Raw genomic sequence first — 19,404 nt, forward strand, 5'->3', positions numbered from 1 at the left:
CTTGCTCATTCCAGTAGTAACTTCAGCAGTAAGCAGTGGGGTTAAGCTTTTTAATAATCATAAATCAGTGTTGGGCCCCAGCTCTCATTGCCAGGCCCCCTCCTGGGCCTTCTATCTTCACATTGCCTGGAGGGCTGCCTGCAGCCAGGGCTTCGCCCATCCCCTAGGAATGATCCAGCACCAGCCTGAGAGAGGAGGCAGTAGCAGCTAAGGGGGTGGAGGGTGGGGGTGGGGAAAGAGACAGAAGCTTGTGCAGGCCATGTGTATGTGTACTTACATGTATGACACAAGTGAAGTGTTGGGTTTCAGACCCTGGCTCAGGAGAGGTGGGACAAGGAGAAGCACATCTTCCCTCCCTGGCACCTCAGCCTCACTGGATCCCAGGGACAGACAAATGGGATAATTAGGAAACCCACCCGTGGACTAGAGCCCTTTTGAGTCAGGTGGAGTCACAGATCCAGTCTGTGGAGACACTTGGTCTGTCTCCCTTTGAAAGCCCTGGCAGGGTGGGAGGTAATAAGTAAAGGGACACAGGTCTCTGCTAGAAGAACTTGACACCTCGGCCATCGCTGACGGTGATGATCTCGGCCTTGTGCTCCTGCTGGAGGGCTTGCAGAGCCCGCAGTAGGGTTGCCTCATCCAGCCCGTGGAACTCTGGACAAGGAAAGATGGGCAGTCAGGGACACGCAGCTCCTAGGGGCTCAAGGCCTCTGAGGAGAGCAGTTGAGCTGGAAGCAGAGAACTTTCCAGGCCATCAGTACTGCTACCGCTACCACCCACCCTTTCTGGGTATTCTTCAGGAGTAAGGGGTGGAAGAAAGCCTGAGTCAACATGAAATGAGAGTTCATGCTATTCCCCCCTTCCTGTTTCCTCTGTCAGACTCAAAGCCTGCACACACTCTCGCACCATCCCCCCATTAGTGTCTCAATATTCAAGAATAACCCCATTTGCTTGTGAGCCACAAAAAAGGGGCCCTGATAATCAAGTCCAGGGAGGTCAAGGCTCTTGTCACTGGATGCTGTCCCTAACTGCATCTGTACCCATTGGGAGGACCTGTCCTAACACACAGAGGTATAGCCATACTTCTGGCCAGGAGACTGCAAAGGTCCAGCACAGATATCTGCCCTATCCTAGTGAAAAAAAAAAAAGAACAAAGCTGGGAGCCAAGGGCCAGCTGAGTATCTGGAGACACGGCAAGATACTGCAGGGAGCTGTGAGAGGCAGCAGGCAAGTCCTAACAGGCTTGCACACCACACCCCCTGCAGGGCCCAGCTCTTGAGTCAGGGAGCTTGCTTTCCAAGGAAGCCTTCAGCTTTGCCTGGCCTGAGTGGTGGGCTGGGCTAGGCTGCAGCACTGAAGTCATGGCATGATGGTGGGAGCAGCAAGCAGAGGCCTGCAGGAAAGGGGGGAATGCCAAGCGCTGTAAACTGTTGGGGCAGTCAGGCCTGGCAGGAAGGGGAGGTGCCCCCTTTACCCAGCTCAGATTGGTACTTCTGATGATCCTGGGGATCAACATACGGAGTCAGAGATAAAAGAGCTAAGAGAATATTTACACTATATAAAAATCAAAGAGTATACAAATCCCGGTCTAGCCAGAAACCAAAGTATTCTAAAGGACTGGGGATGGGGGTGTTGGCTCAATCCCTTCAGCTGATACCCACAGATCTTGAACCCTCTATAACAATAAAGGGTGAAAGAAGGCCTGAATCAACAAGGAATGGAGATTTCAGGCTTAATCTCCTGCCCTGGTTCCTCATTCGGCATCTACACCAATAATTCTTAACTTTTCATGGGTCACAGACACCCTTCAACATCGTATAACATGGAGGACCTCACTGGCAGTCCAGTGGTTAAGATTCCGCACTTTCACTTAAGGGGGCACAGGTTCAATACCTGGTTAGGGAATCCCCACGTGCCCTGTGGCATGGGCAAAAAAAATTTTTTTTAAAGTCTTAAAATAGGGACTTTATCTCATGAACTGATGCTGAAGCTGAAACTCCAATACTTTGGCCACCTCATGCGAACAGCTGACTCATTGGAAAAGACCCTGATGCTGGGAGGAGAAGGGGACAACAGACGATGAGATGGCTGGATGGCATCACCGACTCGATGGGCATGAGTTTGAGTAAACTCCAGGAGTTGGTGATGGACAGGGAGGCCTGGCGTGCTACGATTCATGGGGTCGCAAAGAGTCAGACACGACTGAGCGACTGAACTGAACTAAAATGCATACACACCCCCACAGACAAAGACTGTGGGTGTTCTGCATGTGAATTCAGGTGGTTTATAAACATCTTGGACATGGGTTAACAACCTTTGTATTTAGTATTTGGAATTTAGAGACAAAAGCATGGGAAATTTGAATGTCAACTAAACAAAGTTGAGAGAGAATTCACATGACAAAACTGGGGGGAGAGGGAAAAGCATTACCCTCATCCTCTGTGTCTTCCCCATTGGTCAGTTCATACAGGGTGAACACGGAGTTGTTCTGGCCACTCTTGGAAACCTATGGACACAGAATACAGGGACTGAGTAAGACCCAGGAATTTCCTGGGAGAAGGCAAACTCATCAGCTCCACCTCTCTGACCCAGGAATGATACTTATTCCTAAACCAGAGCTGTCACCTCAGTAGAGGAGTGGCCGAAAACCCACAAACCCTACAGGTGCTATATTTATACATGTACACACATGCTCAGAACCACTAAACCACAGGCCTTCACGTGTCTGAGGAATGACCTCTCATCCTGGTTGTTTTCCTGTTCAGGAATGGGCGGTGTGTGTTTGTTATATTTGGGTTGTTGATGCTTCTTCCCCTCCTCTCTCTCTCTTGGGAATGTTCAGGACTGGTGGTGACCTGGAATGCAGGGGAGAGAGGCTGTCCCCACACCCACATTGGTTCAGAAAGTCTCATTTATATTGTGGGCAGCCCCATAAGGATGTGGTGGGGGAGGGGGTCCAGGTTTTTGTGGTTTTTTTTTCTCTTCCTTTCCCCATTTATCTTCTGTGGCCAGAGGCCCCAGCCAACAACAGTATTCATGGTTCCCAGTACTGCATTCTCCAAACATGGCCTCACACAGCCCCTGGCCTTCTACTGGCAAAGACAGGGAAGTTCTTTGCAGCCAGGGAAACTGAGTCACTGAAAGAGGCCTGCCTGGAAGACCTACATTTCCTCTTTCTGCCCTCTCCCATTTTGCTCAGTGTGGATCTGAAAACACCAGCTATCTGCTGAGCATAGAGTCATTCTCCTTTGCCATGGGTCACTGTGTCAGAATAGTCTCACCCACTGATAGATGAGCTTCCCCCATTCTTCTGGCCTCCGCCACATGATCAGGAAGCTAGACTTGTTCTTATCCAACCACTCGAGGTTCCCTGCAAAAGATACTTATGAAAGCATCGTGCTCCAAGAAGAGACAAAGAGGCAAACTAAAGGTGGAACAGAGTGGAAGAGATTCAGCTTTCAGAAAGAGCAATTCAAAAACTGTTTTACTATCTGCAAGGCATATAGTATGCCTTGGAGCACAGATGGAGAAATTTCAATTTTGTAAACCAGTGGGGGAAAAGAACCCAGGGAATTGGGCTACTGTACAGAACACTCTGGGTTCCAAGCCAGGAGAGGGAAAAAAAAAAGTTCTTAGAAGAAAAGACTTGTGCTAATTTGTCCTCAGGAAAACCCCACTAGGAAGAAAAATAAGGAATCTGATGTACTGAACCCACCTTTCTTCCTCAGTTCCTCTAAGACAACCTGGATTGATTCCACGGGCAGCTTCCCTGGTTTAAGGTTAAGGGAACGGCATTAAAGGAATGGACTGGTGGGATGAAATTTCTCACAGCCAGGCTCATGCTACGAATTACCATTCTTCTCCCTCCTACACACTGAGATGTGCAATTCCACAACAGGATGTAAATTGCAATTTCCTGCATACTGGGGAGGATGAAGGTAAAGAGAAACTAGTCTGATCAAAAGGAAAAGCTTTAGGGACTTCCCTGGTGGTCTAGTAGTTAGGATTCTGCGCTTCCAATGCAGTGGGCCCTAAGATGCCAACCAAAAAAGAAAAAGTGTTTTATTTTTGTTTTTTAAAAAAAGCTTTAGAGAATGAAAGGTACTATCATTTCGCACTCCCTGTCCTCTCTCCTTCCTCCAACCATTGTCCAGATATTTCAAGGATGAACCAGGCAGCAAAAGAAAACCATCCTTTCTTCCTGGGGTGAGGGGAGTAGGCGGAGAAAATTACTAAAGGTAATGCTAGAGTTTGAGCTTCGTACAGAGGACTTAACTTTCAACAAGTCAAAAAGGCTCAGGTCGAAAAACCCTAGTACTTGGCTTCAGGGCCGAAATTGTAAGATCTGAACGACACCTAGGTACTCATCACTGTCTAGGACAAGAGGGGGTTGGTGCTGCATTGGGGTTGGCGTCGGGGGTGGGGGGCGAGGGGGCGGGAATGGATGTCAGCTACACAAACGGGCTCTTTCCCAAGGCCGGTCTGGATGGGAACCTGTCTTCTGTGGGTGAGAGGGAGTGTGAAGTCTGGGCATGTGGGAAAGGTAGAAGTGCATGTGTGTGGGCTGTGGAAGCGCCCGAAGGAGGATACGCTGGAGCTTCACGTTGTTGAAGAGCGGGCTCTCTTGGGCTTCCATCACCGTCATGCTGGACTGTTTGTGCAGGCGGCAGAAGGACAGGACCAGAGAGCACCAGGCGGCCAGCTGCTTCTGCCGAGTGTCCACGTTCGGCTGCAACCTGCCGGGTGAAGCGGGTGGGGCGCAAAATTAGAGGACTTGAGAGAGGGCGAGCGGCAGCACTTGCCAGAGGCGCATTCGGGGAAGAAAGTGAGGGACTGCGGGTAGTGGCGACCGGGTCCATTCTCCCCCTCCCCATTTGAAGCATTAGGGCTGAGCCCGGGGTCCGGGGGAGGGGAGGGAGGTCCAACGGGGCTTCTCGGGGTCTAAGCCTCACGTAAAGAAGGGTGGGAAGCGATACTGCCACGGCCACTCGAAACTCATCGCCATCGTAGTAGCCCAGGAAACCCGGAACCCGCCGGCAGAGGACTTCCGGTCTCCGCTCCGGCACGTCCGGACCGAAAGCGCTGCAGAAAGGTTCCGGGAGCGTCTGGGGAGAGAGGAGGCCCAACCGGAGGGATCTTCGTCAGCCGATTTCTTGCCATTATCCCATATCTTTACGGGCTAGAGCAGAAAGGGCCCCGAGAAGTCTTCTGATTCCACCTCAGAGAGGGCAGTGACTTCCCCAAAGTGGCACGGTTAGAACTGCAAGCAGAACCCAGGTCTCCAGAACGCAGCCTAGGCTTGTTTCCACTATACGGGGCTGCTTTTAATATTAACATTTGTGTCGCTTTTAACTTAAACCCCTCACAGTTCCCCTCAATTCCTGTGTCCTTCGACTCCATCTTCCCTGGGAGCTTATTTGTAGCTTTTATCCCTGGAAATGGCTCTGCTTCCATGATTCAGAGCTGCCATATTTGAGCATAGCCACCTCTGTCTCACCTCTCCCATGTCCTCTACTTTCTAGTCTCAAGTCCCGGGACCCTGTTGGTCTTATATGACTTCTTGCCTAGCCTAGACTACTCAGTTCTGTCCCCTTGCCTGCCTCCCTGCTCCTCATTTTCCAAACCAGAGTTATTGATCGCTGCCCGCCTATTCCTCAATCTTTTTTTCACGCCTTAGCCCCGGAGTATTACTGACAGGGAAAAAAAAAATCACCAGAACTTTCTGACTGAGCCTCAGATTCCCTGACTGACCTCACTGTTGTTCTATCAGTGCAGTCCAGTGATGCTTTGTCTTTTATTGATTCCCTGTCACATTCCTTAAGGTAACTTTTCAAAATTTTCCACACACATCAAGCCATTCCACCAGTTCCTGTCTCTTGCCTCTCTGCAGAATGCCCGTCTCTTCTATTTTTATGAGATTGAGGCCATGCATGTGAACCTCTTGGTCCTTCCTCTCTGTCACCACACTCAAATTCATCTCTCAATTTCTTTCACTTTTACTCCTTTGCCACTCCACACAGCTTGTGGGATCTTAGTTCCCAGACCAGGGATTGAACCCGAGCTCAGCAGTGAGAGTGCAGAGTCTTAACGGCTGGACAGCCAGGGAACCCCCTCGACAAGACCAACCCTTTGGCATCTGTTTGCCTCTCCTTTCCAGTTTCCTCCAGGACTTCTCTGTGCATCATCTTCCCTTCTTTTTCCCTTTCTCCTGGCTCCTCTCCTCTAGTCTACATATGCTGAGGTCATCCCTACTTGAAAATTTGTAGTTTCCTTGATTCTACCACCCTCTCAATTTCCTGTCTGATCTCTAACATCTCCCCCACCGAAGTCCATCCTTTACTGTGTACAGTCCCTGGTCCACAGAAGTGCCCAATAAATATTTCTTGAATGACTAAATTAGTGAACCCTTCAGTGGATAATGTTCTCTCAAAGGGCACCATCTCCTTTGCATCCGTTGGCTTTGCTTTATCCTTGTTCTGCTGATTCTGATCTTTCCCTTTTGTCTTCTTTAGTCCTCATTGTATATGTGTGCATGTTTTCTAAGGATGTCAGCTTTCTTTAGTACACTTTCTCTCTGGGACCTCTCATCCTTCTCATGGCTTCACGTGGCATTTCTCTGCAGGGGACTCCTAAACCTGTATTCCTAACTCCAACTTTTTTCTACTACCAGCAGCAACAAGACCACTCCCATTTCAAACTCCCTATGGTATGTTACATCTTGTTCCATTGTTATATTATACATCCTTTTCTTCAAGCCAGCTTCTCCTCTTAATGGCCCTTTAAATATTATTACTTCCATCATTGTCCTAGTAACTCAAATTCAAAGCCAGCGTCAGCTCTAACCTCTCCTCTTGTTCACCTTCATATTGAAACCCTATGAATTCCCTCCCCTATTTTGCCTTTTCCTACTTTTAAATTATTTTCTGTTTCTCCATTCAGCACTCCTTTGGTCCATGCCCTTGTTTTCTCAAACCGGGATTATTGCTATAATTGTCTAATTCATCTCTTTTTCTACTGTCTCCCATAGGAGAATCCTCTCCATTTAAGGCCTAGTCAGATGCCAACTCCACAGTCACCCTCCTATGACCTCACCTCGACTGCACCTTAGCTAAATGTGACTCCTCCTTCCTTAATACTCAGATGACATTTGGCTTGTATCCCTTGCATGATTCTCATCACACATTCCATTGTTTTTGTTTATTTGTGCACAGGTCCGCTCCCTTGCCAGATGAAAGACATCAAAGCAGAACCAAGCCTTATCTAACTTGTCTTCCCAACACAATAGGCCATTTACAGTGACTTACACCGGCATGCTTTTGATGTATATTAGTAAGATGCATGAAGGCAAATATGGGCCAAAAAGAGGACAGATACATCCTTGGAGAAGATAGATGCATTATGGAAAAAGAGCAAAGATTCTCATGGTGGAACCTCAAAATGTCCTAGGGAATAGGTGTCTCTAGAGAAACAGATGTGTCTTGAGAGGAGAAGTGTGTTTCAGAGAATAAATAGATATATTTCAGGAAGTATATATATATACACACAGACACACACACACATATATATATACACACATATATCTGTGGAATAGACAGGCACGTCCCAGAAAGTGGCTATGTACTCAGGGAGGCAGGTGTTTCAACCAGGAAGGAAGGAGCGTTCCTAGAGAGGTGCCAGTTGCCTCAAGGAATAAACAGGTGTCGTTTTATTTTTTTACAGGTGTCGTTTTTTAAAGAACAAAGCTACTGTCTAGATGTTTCTGATGACCTGGCAGGTCTGTCCCAGGGAGAACTGAAAGTGAAGGTTCTGTGATGAGACCTGGGCCTCACCATCTAAGGAACATACAGGAAGTGTCTGTATACAGAAATGGTGGGTCGCTGGCTAGGTATGGCCCTTAACAGTGGGAAAGTGTCTTAAGGGAGCGTAAGCAGGGCTGAGGAAGCTAAAAGAAGCAGCCAATGAAGAACTAGTGGTTGCTGTGGGAATAGCAGGTCTTTGATCTCACAACTGTTTTGAGCTTCTTCCAGGCCATGTCCATCTTCTGGTTGTTGGCTTTAGTGGACACCAGAGGGCAGTGTGTGGCCAGGTTGTAGGCCACACCCACCCAGGGTCCAGGACAATGTAGGGTGAGGGCCAAGGACCTGGAGGGGAAGTCCTGTGGTGAGTCTAGTAGAGGAAACCCCCACTGCCTTTGCCCTCAATCCTAAGGTCCTTAGGGATGGACTACCGTTGGTTCCATCAGGGCTTCTATTACCAGGCCCTGGGAGTAAACTGAGGCATGAGGAAGCGGAAAATTCAGGGCTTCTGGATGGCACCCCCTCCATGCAGAAGTCACAGCGGAGAGTCCTCTCTCGTCCCACACCCCTCACCTCCCCAGCTGCTGTCCAGACAGGAAGGGAGTCTCTTCCTGCAAGTTTCCTGAAGCTGGGTTTGGGTAAGGGCAGGAAAGGCCTGGCCTTGGGAGGAAGGGATATAGGGCCGTGGCCTTCAGGTGGGGGAGGGAGTTCGGGAGGGGCCAGTAAGTGAACAAAACAGTGGACCTATCTATATTCTTCTAGCTTTGCTGCCCAGAGCTGAGGGCCTGTGGGAACGGCAGAGTCTCTGGAAGGACACAGGCTCCCCCTGGAATGGAGAGGGGAACAACGTACAAAAAAAAAAAGGTTTATTTTGAAGATTACAGAACTTGCACGATGACCCCACCCAGCTTCCATTTCCACCAATTTAAGAATCTCCAGTTAGGGTGGGAGTGAGAGAAGGAAGTAGGGAGGGGAGGGGAGAGACCAGGTGGTGGCCGAGAAAAGGAGTAAGATGGCTGCCAAACAGCTCTTGCCACCCTAGGTCTGGGCTTCACTGTCTTTACTCCTCCACACCACGAGGGTGACGAGGAAGGGGATGAGGCAGATGGGGGCTATGATCATGGCCAGGAGCACATCCTCTGGGGGATCTGAGAAGGTGGGTTGCACCAGGGAGCAGTTGGCAAAGTGGATGTGGTGAGTCTCAAAGATGATCGCTTCTGCCCAGGGATTGGGGAAGCCCAGGCCAAACTCTTCTGCACCCTTTTCCAAGCAGTCTCGAAGGAAGCTATAAGGCCTAGAGACAGGAGAGGACTAGAGTGAGGGAAGGGTTGGGGCCAGAAAGAGGACTGCTCCACACTCACTCACCCACAGGGAGCAAGCCCCACGCCTGGCCCAAGCCGCCCTCCAGCACTGCCCCTACCTGCTAATCAGGGCCCAATCACACCAGTCCTTCTTGATAGAGTCCATTTGAACCTCATAATCGTGCCAGCATTGTAGGACATTTGTCCCATAGGTCTCCAACACCGTTTTCCCTGTGGGCAGAGATGCTGCACATTGACCATACCCTGCCCCACCCTCCAAACCCTCTGATCCAGGTACTTCCATTGTGGAACCACTGTTCCTATCTTCAAATATGGTAACTACCCAGAGAGCCTCAGAAAATTTCCCAAGCAAGATACTCTGAGCTGAAGAGAGAGTCCCAGCTCAGGAAAAGTTTAATGCCTTCCATGTACACTGGACTTTCCAGCCTGGCAAGGGTTTCCACATACACTTTTTCTGGAATATCCTAACCCACTTGTGAGGCGGGCCAGTTCACAGCTGGTTGGGGGCTTTGTGGGATGAGAGGTAGAAAGACAACAAGAAACCCTGAGAGAGAGAACAGAAGGGAGTTTAGGGGCACCAATTGGGTTTGGGGCTTGGCTTGTGGGAAAGAAACCCTCCCCACTCACCTCTCTCCTCCTTGCCGGGGGCCACCATCCCACAGTCGCTGGTTACTCACCTTCTGACTTGGAGCCGTCTGGGGTGGGAAGAAGCTGAGCCAGGGACTCCTGGGGCTTCAGGACAGCTGTGGGCAGAGAAGGGACAGGGAGATGGGAGGATGGGATGTGGAGCCAGGAAGAAGCGGGGTGTGGGTTGGGGTCGGAGACTCTTGAAAGTTAGGGCTACTCTCAGAAGAGACAGAGCAGCAATCCAGGCCCCCACGCGGTGCCTCGGTGCCCGGAAGAGAGGGGGCCGCACCAATTCCTTCACACATTCAAAACCCCTCCTTCTTCGCCAGCTCCAGACCTCCCAAGAGCTTTCTACACGGGCCCCGGGCATCTCAGCTTTTCCCCAGGTGGGAAGCTGCCGCGCTGCGCCCTGGCTGCGGTGAGGCCGGGGACCGTCCAGAGGGCAGCGCGGTCCGCACCCGCACGCCGGGGCCCGTTCCGAGCCGTCCAGTCCCTCTCCCCTCCAGGGCCTCCCGCGCCTCCCGCCCGGACCTCGGGGCGCTGCGCTTACCGCCCAGCAGGAGGAGGAGGCGGAGCGCAGCCGGTCGCCCGGCGCGGGTGGCGGGGAGCCACGGGCCGCCGACAGCGCGCTCCGCCCGGAGCGAGGCCATCGCACGGCAAGCAGGCGAGGAGGAGCGGCGGCGCTGAGCCGGGCCCGGGCGGGGGCGCCTATATCCCGGTCCCAAGCCGCAGGAAGCCGCGCCGCTTCCTCGCGGGGGCTGGGACGGCTGCGGCCACGTGGGGGGCGGGGGCGACGCCCGGGGCCGGCGGGCTGGAGGGGGAGTCGCTGCCCCACCCGGCCCTGGCGCCCGCCGCTCCCTCCGCCTGGCCGGCGTTGGCCCACCCCTTCTGCTAGCTCACCCCGCAGGGCTGGACAGCTCCCCTCGTAACCCCAGAACCGGGATCCATTTCCTGGGCTCGGCCGCGTGGCGCCCAGGACTCGTCAGGTCTCCGAGCATTTGCTCCCCGAACTCTAGTGGCCCCTTTTCTTTCTCGGTGAGGTGGTGGGAGTGTGTGGGGAGATAATGAAAAGAGGAAGGGGGCTGGGAGCTCAGAGGGCTTCTCAACACTGCAGTCTCTAAGGCTGGGGGTTGCGGCTGCCCTGAGCCATGGGGGAAGGGGCGCCTGGAGCTGGGCTCAGAGTTCCCTTTCCCTGGGAACACCCACTGATGTCAGTCTGCTTGCCAAAACCCGAGGAGGAGGAGGAAAGGGAGCCAGCCCTGGGGAGAAGGCCTGAGGATGGGGTACAGGGGAACCAAAGTCCAAATACCCTCCCTTCGAGGCACCCCCTGGGGCCTAGACTCCCCCCAAACCAGATTGAGCACAGGGGCAAAAGTATGACTGCTCCATCCCCAAGAAGGTGGCCACAACTCCTCAGGACCAAGGTTGTGAGAAGGGAAGAGTTTAGAACCTACAATGGGCGAGCAACTTCATCGTGAGGTGGGTACAAACTTTACTGCTCAGAGGAAAGAGCCCAGGACTGGAGCTCAGAGGCTCTGAGTTCTAATCCTGTCTTCCCACTTTCCAGTTACATAGCCTGCAATGTCTTCAGTTACCTTCGTGGATTCTCAGATTATTCCCCTGTAAAAGAGGGGTGCTACCCTGATCTGCAGTGAGAGTGATGCTTGTGAAAGGGCATTGCCCTCACTCAGCAGAGTCTAGTTTCCTTTCCTCCTTTCCTAAGGACTTGCCTGAAGTCATGCAGCTGAGAAACAGCAAGGCTGAGTCTGGGGCCCCAGCGGCCCTGACTGCTGCCACACCACAGCTGACTGTGTGTCCTGAGCCAGAGCTTCATCATTCTGAGGATCCCAGAAGCTGATTTGTTCATGACGTTCGACTCCAGACACAGCTGTCGGCACCAAACTTTCCCAAATTACTCCCAGACACTGACCCTTGGACTCAGCTGCTGCTGTGTCCCAGTTTACAGGATTCCTGCCCACCACAAATTATCTTTCATGATCTCGCTTCAGCTCTTCATCTCAGGGTCTTAGGCTCTTAAATCATGGCCACTGATAACCTGTTGGTCTTCCATCGGTAGGATCAAGAGGTTGCTTTCGCAAGGAATCCAGAGGGAGAAGGGAACTGGCATGAACCCCAAAGCCTTCCTAGTGAGGATCATCCTCTGCAACGTACAGAAAAGAACCAGGCTGCCTTGGAGTCACTTCAGGCTAGGAGCAAATTCCACTCCTTCCCTCCCACCTGTGATTGCACTTTCTCAGACGGAAGCATGGTCAAGAGGGAGATTTCTAGGTAATAAGATGGGAGGAGGAAGCCAGGAGGGACAGAAAGCAAAATCAGCCATTGCCATTGGCCAGAAGTACCTGAGTCTGCTGTGGGTTAGAATTGGGTTTGGGATTAAGATGAAAGTTGACAAAAACAAATGTTGGACTTGAAATAAAACAATATGGAATAATGAATAAAAACAAAGATTGTTTAGGTTTCTGAAGGCAGATATTGCATCTATCTCACTGTGTAACCTTAGGTAGGTCATTTCACATCTTTGGAGCTCAATATTTTCATATATAAAATGGCCTGGGACTTCCCTGGTGGTTCAGTGGTTAAGACTCCACACCTTCAATGTAGGGAGTGAGAGTTCAGTGTCTGGTTGGGGAACTAAGATCCCACATGCTGCGCAGTGCAGCCAAAAATAATAATAATGACTATAGTAGCTAAAGGAAAATATAAGGGACTTGGTAGAAAGTGGTGTTTTAGCCCTAGAGTTGGGTTTAAGCTAGCATCAAGATGTGGAGACCTCCAAAGGAGAGCTTGTTGTAATGTTTCTTGGTCTTGGGAGTCCAAACCTCCTGTTGGAGAATCTGGAAATTTCCTCTCCTCCTGATTTCCCTCTTCTCACTCTTCTAGTTAGTTGGATGTTTGGCTGTTTTCAGTGACCTCTGGGGACATCGCGGTAACTGGGGGTCTGCTATGCAGGTCCTTTGAGACTGAACGGGGGCTAGAAACCTCATCTTTTCCAAGTTGTTATAGGAAATGATCTGTAGCAAGGGCCAGAGAAGGGCTTCATTAGGGACAGAGGCTGGTTCTTTCATGGGAAGTCCTATTTTCCACCCCTGGGTGGGGGTGGCTTAACTTTCCTTTCTAAGTCTATTTCTGCTTTAAAACTACATCTTTTTGCTATAAAGAAATACTTTTTAATTGCAAGTAATACATAAGTATACAGTAAGTCCCCTACATACAAACGAGTTTGATTATGGGAGTACATTCATAAGTTCAGTTTGTTTTTAAGTGCAACAAACAGAACTAGCCTAGGTACCCAACTAACAGGATCAGCTGTACAGTACTGTACTGTAATCGGCTTATAATACTTTCCCATAAATAATACATAAAAACAAATAAACAAAAAAATAAAACATTTTTAATCTTTCAATACAGTACCTTATAAAGTACAGTGCAACAGCTGGCGTACAGAGGCTGGCATTGAGTGAACAGGCAAGAAGAGTTACTGACCAGGGGAGGAAGAGGGGGTGGGTGATGGTAGAGCTGAAGGCTCATCAGCAATAGGAGATGGAGGGCAAGCTGCAGTTTCATTTATGCATGACATTGATGGAATGCACATTTGCATCTTTGAAAGCTCACAACTTGAAGGTTCATATGTAGGGGACTTACTGTATACTCATTGCAAAATATTTAAAAACAGAAAACCTTATACCCCCATTCCTTTCTCACCTGCCCCACATATTTTGGACTTAAAAAAAGGAAAATTAGAATTAATATCCTTGTTCAGTGATTTTTTTTTTTTTTTGCTTCCGATCGTTGAGGAATTCCTGTATGTTTAAAGAGAACTTTATTATGACAGTGAGTTTTGACTTGAAAATCATTCCGTGAAGTGGAAGTGAAAGTGGCTCAGACGTGTCTGATTCTTTAAGACCCCTTGGACTGTAGACTTCCTGGCTCCTCTGCCCATGGGATTCTCCAGGCAAGAATAATGGAGTGGGTTGCCATTTCCTTCTCCAGTGATTTTTTTAAGATAGTAATATGTCTTGGGTTATCTTTGATACTGTATATAAATATGCCTCTTTCTTTTTAATTGCCATGTAGTATTGTCTTCAGTCTTTTACCCTTATGTCCAGTGCAATCTAGGCTTTGAGTTCCCTATACAGTCCCTTATTCCTCTGTCCTTACCCCACATCCATCCCCCAGTGCCTGGGAAGAGGAAGATCTGGTTCTGATCCAACTGGACATTGATCTGAGATTTCTGGCTTCAACCTATATTGACTTCTCCTGGGCAGGGATCTCGCTGCCTTGTAAATTTCTCTTCTTATTACTAGCCAATGGCCATCCTGCCTAGAGCAGGGGGGAGAGAGGTGATTTGATCCTAAGGAGTGCCTTTTCTAATCCTCAGCCTTCCCCCTACACACACAGGCAAATCCAGAACAACATGAGGGAGTCAAAAGCACAGGCAGCCTCCTACACAGTAAAATTACTTCCAGAGCATCCAGGAATTACCATCTCTACCGAGAAGAGACAATCACACATGCTGGCGTCTTCCCCAGCTGTCTGAAAAATAAAGAACAGAGCACAGGAAAAGGTGTAGGGGAGAGCCAGGGTCAGGGAAGCCCAGAGTTCCAGCTGGGAAGGACTGAACTTTCCAAGCTGGAGAGAGGAGACTGTCTTCTTCAGAGTGCAGGGAGGCAGCAGGGAGACTCAGAAGAGCTACAGCCAGGGAGCCAGCTGGCTAAGGGAGGGAAGACAAGGGAGTAGGGACACAACTACTCCATCTCTCCCCAGCCTCCTCATTTCCAGGATACTCTCATGAGAAGCATGACCGCCTCTCATGGGGAAGAACGGTTATCAGAAAAAATGTTGATTCTCAGGTCATATATAGAAGTTATGAGGGAAAAGCAGGGAAAACGGTCAAACCACATTCCTTATCAACTGCTGGGGACTTAAAAGTAGTTACATTTATTGAACAATTATTACGTGCTGCAGAGTGTGTTCCCTGACACTTATGCTGAGTGATTTGCAAGCATTTCTTAAAAATTCCCCACCACAACATCAGAATTATCTTGTCCATGGATGAAATGGACAAAACACTAGTGATTTGCCCAGGGTCTCAGAGGAAGTAATTGGCAAAGCCAGGGATTGAAATCACTACTACTTGACGCTACTACTTCATGCTTTGAAAAAAAAAATTATTTATTTGACTGTGCCAGGTCTTGGTTGCAGCATGCAGGATCTTTAGTTGCGGCATGCAAACTCTTAGATGTGGCATGTGGGATCTAGTTCTCTGACCAGGGATTGAACCTTGGACCCTGCATTGGGAGCACAGGGTCTTAGCCACTGGACCACCAGGAAAGTCTCCTTTACTGAATCTTGAGTGGAAGAGAGAAGGATAGAGAGTTTCTTCCACGATCAGATGGGTCCCTCTAAAAATAAGAAGATCCTGCTTTACTCATCTCCGTATACACAATGTCCTCCCCACTTCCCTCCCTGACCCAGGCTGGACCATGACATCACATGGTGGAGGCTGTTTTTCTGAAAAGAACCCAGGCCAGATTTACAAGAATGATACTCAGACAGCATGACTGAAAAGGACCATGGCCAAAAGACCACAGCACACACCCAGCAGTGCTGAGAACACTGCCGGTCCCTCGGCACCTGGGGCTGACTCATGCTTACTGTGAGGACCCAATGCCAGATGCCAGGATTGCTTTTACCCTTCTTCCATTTCTTACAACTGTCCTCTGAAACCACCCCTAGGAACCCTTCTACCCTTTCCCACCCTGAAGTCTAGGTGTTGTATAACATGCGGGTACCCCGAGGGAGTCAAGCGGTGTGCTCCATGCTTCATACAAATTGTTTCACTTAAAAACTCCCAGTTCACAAACTTCCCTGGTGGTCCAGTGGGTAAGGTTTCTGCACTTCCACTGCAGAGGGCAAGGGTTCTTCCAGGTCAGGAAACTAAGATCCCACATGCCTCTCAGCACAGCCAAAACCAACAAACAAAACCCCTCACGGCTGTATGTATGTAGGTACCATAGCAACCCACTTTACAAAGGAGGAAACTGAGGCTAAGAAAGGTTAATCAACACCTAATGGAAGTCAACCTGCTATCTGATCTGGTAGACAGAAGGAAATAGTAAGGAATGAGGAAGATTGGCTGGAAGAGCAAACAGATAGGGCTCCTCATGTCGCAAGGGGCCTTCCCCTCTCAGTATGACCCCTGCCCCGACTATGTTTACTTCACCTACAGATATTATCTTTTCACATCCTTTCTCCCAAGACTTTAATACATAGATGGACATTGGGGGAAAAAGAATCCATGACACTAGGAAGAAAGTAATTTTCTAGATCAAAACAAGGATCCAACATAAGTTAAGCAAATATGACACTAATAGTGCATGTGTATTAAACACATGTTGTGTGTGGAATGTAAGCTTGACATGCTTAGTCATTTAGTTGTGTCTGACTCTTTGCAAACACATGGACCATAGCCCACCAGACTCCTCTGTCCATGGGATTCTCCAGGCAAGAATACTGGAGTGGGTATCCATTCCCTCATCTAGGGTACCTTCCTGACCCAGGGATCGAACCCAGGTCTGCAGGCAGATTCTTTACTGTCTGAGCCACCAGGGAAACCTAAGTGATACTATAAAAGACACTATTTTCATCACCTTTAAAATGGAGATAATAATATCTATAAGTTATGAGTTAAAGAACTTAGAGGAGTGCTTGGCTCATAGTCAACATTTATTATTATTTCTCTTGGCTAGGCGATTAAGAGTACACACTTTGGAGTCAAGCAGACTTGAATTTGAATCCCAGCACCATCACTCTTAGCTGTTTGTGACCTTGTACGAGTTACTTAATCCCTTTGAACCTGCTTGGTTTCTTATCTACAAAAATGGGGTTTCTGATGTGTATCTCACTGAGCAGTAGAAATGATGCATGTTAAAGCATTTAGCTCAATTCCTGGCACTAGTAAGCATGCGATAAATGGTAGTTGCTATCATAATGTGTACCACATACAATTACGGAACTTTATTTCCAAGATATTCTGAGATCCTTCCCATTTCATAATTTCAGTTTTGTTTTGTTTTGTTTTCATTACACAACACTTTATTGAAAAGAATACAGACTTTGGAGTCAGAAAGTCCCAGCCTGGGTTTGAATTCCCAGCCCTCCTACTTACCAGTCATGTGATTATGGCCAATGTTGTCAATCTCCCGAGCCTCAGTTTTCTTCTCTGTAAAATGGGGATGACAAGACTTACCCCCTCCCCAGGCATCTTGCAAGGATTGTACAAGAGAAGATAGGTTCACATCCAATACAATAGTGAAGTGAAGTGAAGACACTCAGTTGTGTCCGACTCATTGCGACCCCATGGACTGTAGGGATTTTCCAGGCAAGAATACTGGATTGGGTTGCCATTTCCTTCTCCAGGGGATCTTCCCAACCCAGGGATTAAACCCGGGTCTCCCGCATTGTAGGTAGACGCTTTACCATCTTAGCCACCAGCTAATGAATTTATGTGAATGCTAAAGGCAATGTGTTAAATATATAAATAAATGTGATTCATCGTTTCTTTCCCTAAGGTGTCATGGATGGGATCTGTAGATGGGATCTGTTGTACTTTCTCCAAAAAAAGTCTCCATAGCCTTGTACTTCATCCTAGCTGCAGTGGGGTTCAAAGGACCACTGAGGAGGTGGTCCTGCTGATAAGAGGATCCTGCTGATAAACCAGGGAAGAAAGAAGCGGAAGTCATAGAACCACGGGGAACTCCCCTTTCCTGTCTGGCTAGGATTTGTTCGTCTTGCACACAGGCTGTGCCCTGCTGATACAGGGGTTTGTCCAGTGTCCAGCTGTGATTGGCATCTCCAGCACAGAGGAAGTAAGGAGCCCCTTGTTGATTAGGAACTCTTTTCCTCTGAACTTGCAGATGAGAGTCCCAAACACATTTCTCTTTCTGGCGCCACTGGTGAAAGGAGAAAACCATGGAGACAATCCAGACCTGTGATTCAGAGCTAAAAGACCTTAGAGACAAGAGGAGGGAGAATGGAGGGGTTTCGAGCATAGGTTGGAAGTCAGAATGATGAGGCCCAGATCCTGGCCTCTCCATTTACCAGCTGGCTGATCTTGGGCAAGTTCCACAATCTCTGTAAGCCCTGGTTTCTTCGGTTGTAAAATGAGCATAAGAATATTGCTGACTTCCTATGGAATGAGATGACCCATTATAAAAAACTTAGCACAATGCCAGGCACACACTGAATGGTCAGTGTGTGAAGGCTGGGATCGTTTTCTGTTTCTGCAGTTACACAGTCAAGGACCCTGATAGCCAGGAAGGAAGCACAGCTCATTAGCTGTCCACCCGACTGGGGCCACTTCCCAGACAGGGCCGTGCCAAAGGCGTGTCCCGTGGGATCCAGGCCCTGCATTAACTGTGCTGAGAGAGTGACAGCGGGCAGCACCACCCTAGCCATGGGCTTGGAGCTTTCAGAGTATGTGCAAAGCAAGGCCTGAATCCCACCCAAGTAATCCCCCAAAGTAATTCCCCTTCCTGCTAGAATTGTTTATCTTGTAATTAACAAAAGCTAAGGAGGCCCTTTTTTAATATTTTGGCTTGGAGGTTCAGAATTTAAACTTTTTAAGAGCCACGGACAAGGGTTTATTGTGGGCCTGTTCTTACTTGCTGAATTGAATGCATTATTATGATCCCGAAGCAACTAGGGGTCAGGGGCTAAGTACCTGAGGCGGAAAGCTGGGTTTTTGAGATCAGAGGACAAAATGTCCAGGAGTGGAGAAGCTTCAAAACTTGAGCTATGTTTCCAGGCTCAGGGATGTCCAGACCTCAACTTGCTTTGGAGTCGCCTTTGCCTCTGACTCTGAGTGTTCAGGGAGGGGTCTGGCAATTCAGCTGGCCCCACCAAGGCCTGGGCAGCAGCCCCAGTTTCTGGTGACCTTCGTGCAGGCTCTGGGCTTGTGCTGTGTTTTGTTTGCTTGTTTGTTTCTCCACAGCAGGGTGGCCTTCCCCTGCTTCTGGGTGGGAAATGGGGGAGGAGAGAGGAGGGTCTGCTCCCATCTCCACAGCTGTGTTTACACTTCCCTTGTCAGGGACTGTCTGGGGCTCAGCCTTTCTGCACTCCTGTGTCCCCTTGGAGAAATGCTATTTGATAGCCCCGTGGGCTTTACACGGGAGGGGCTGAATGAGCAGAGGGGTCAGCGTCCAAAGGGGGCTGGAAGGAAGGAGAAAGGGAGAAAAGTTGGAAGAGAGAAAGGAATAGTGCAGAATTCTGTTTCAACTCTGGGAAGCATCGGCTCCCTCCCTTTCTAGCAGTGGCCTGAAGACCAGCTGGGGACAAAAGTACACTTAGAACATGTGACAGAAATGTCGTTTCTAACCACTGAGTAGAACAAAATCTTGCTTGGGGATGGGGATACTGAGGGCACAGAGAAGAACAGTCTTCCCTGAGGCTTCTTTGGGGCCAGTGGTCAGAGATACAGCATGTTAAAGCCAAGAAGATCATGCTAACATACATGCAAATTAAAAAGGATTTAAGAAAATGGTCAAGTAAATAATGCTCTTCTTCTCCAGGGAGCAAGTTGAGCTGGTATTAATCAGTGTGCTAGTGTTGCTGGACTCTCAGCCAAGCCTGGGAGAAGG

General features: G+C 49.1%; 2 protein-coding genes across 3 annotated transcripts; both read right to left on the reverse strand.

Moving 5' to 3' along the window:
• Positions 1–36: 36 nt before the first annotated feature.
• Positions 37–5,206, reverse strand: VPS25 (vacuolar protein sorting 25 homolog). 2 transcript variants are annotated; one of them, XM_043467995.1, is made up of 6 exons: positions 4,953–5,206; positions 4,591–4,736; positions 3,716–3,769; positions 3,282–3,370; positions 2,431–2,506; positions 37–654 (listed from the first exon to the last, which is right to left on the reverse strand). In XM_043467995.1, exons 1-6 carry the CDS (start codon positions 5,003–5,005, stop codon positions 542–544), a joined length of 531 nt encoding a protein of 176 aa, XP_043323930.1. In that variant the 5' UTR covers positions 5,006–5,206; the 3' UTR covers positions 37–541. The 2 variants fall into 2 exon arrangements, with proteins under 2 accessions (XP_043323930.1, XP_043323941.1); XM_043468006.1 differs by lacking the exon at positions 37–654 and adding an exon at positions 2,738–2,855 and having other exon boundaries at positions 2,439–2,506.
• A 3,439-nt stretch (positions 5,207–8,645) lies between these two features.
• RAMP2 (receptor activity modifying protein 2) lies at positions 8,646–10,528 on the reverse strand. The gene is made up of 4 exons (XM_043467979.1): positions 10,296–10,528; positions 9,796–9,861; positions 9,217–9,328; positions 8,646–9,090 (listed from the first exon to the last, which is right to left on the reverse strand). Exons 1-4 carry the CDS (start codon positions 10,393–10,395, stop codon positions 8,835–8,837), a joined length of 534 nt encoding a protein of 177 aa, XP_043323914.1. The 5' UTR covers positions 10,396–10,528; the 3' UTR covers positions 8,646–8,834.
• Positions 10,529–19,404: the final 8,876 nt, after the last annotated feature.

Source organism: Cervus canadensis, chromosome 1 (assembly GCF_019320065.1).
Source record: "Cervus canadensis isolate Bull #8, Minnesota chromosome 1, ASM1932006v1, whole genome shotgun sequence".
Classification (NCBI taxonomy): Eukaryota; Metazoa; Chordata; class Mammalia; order Artiodactyla; family Cervidae; genus Cervus; species Cervus canadensis.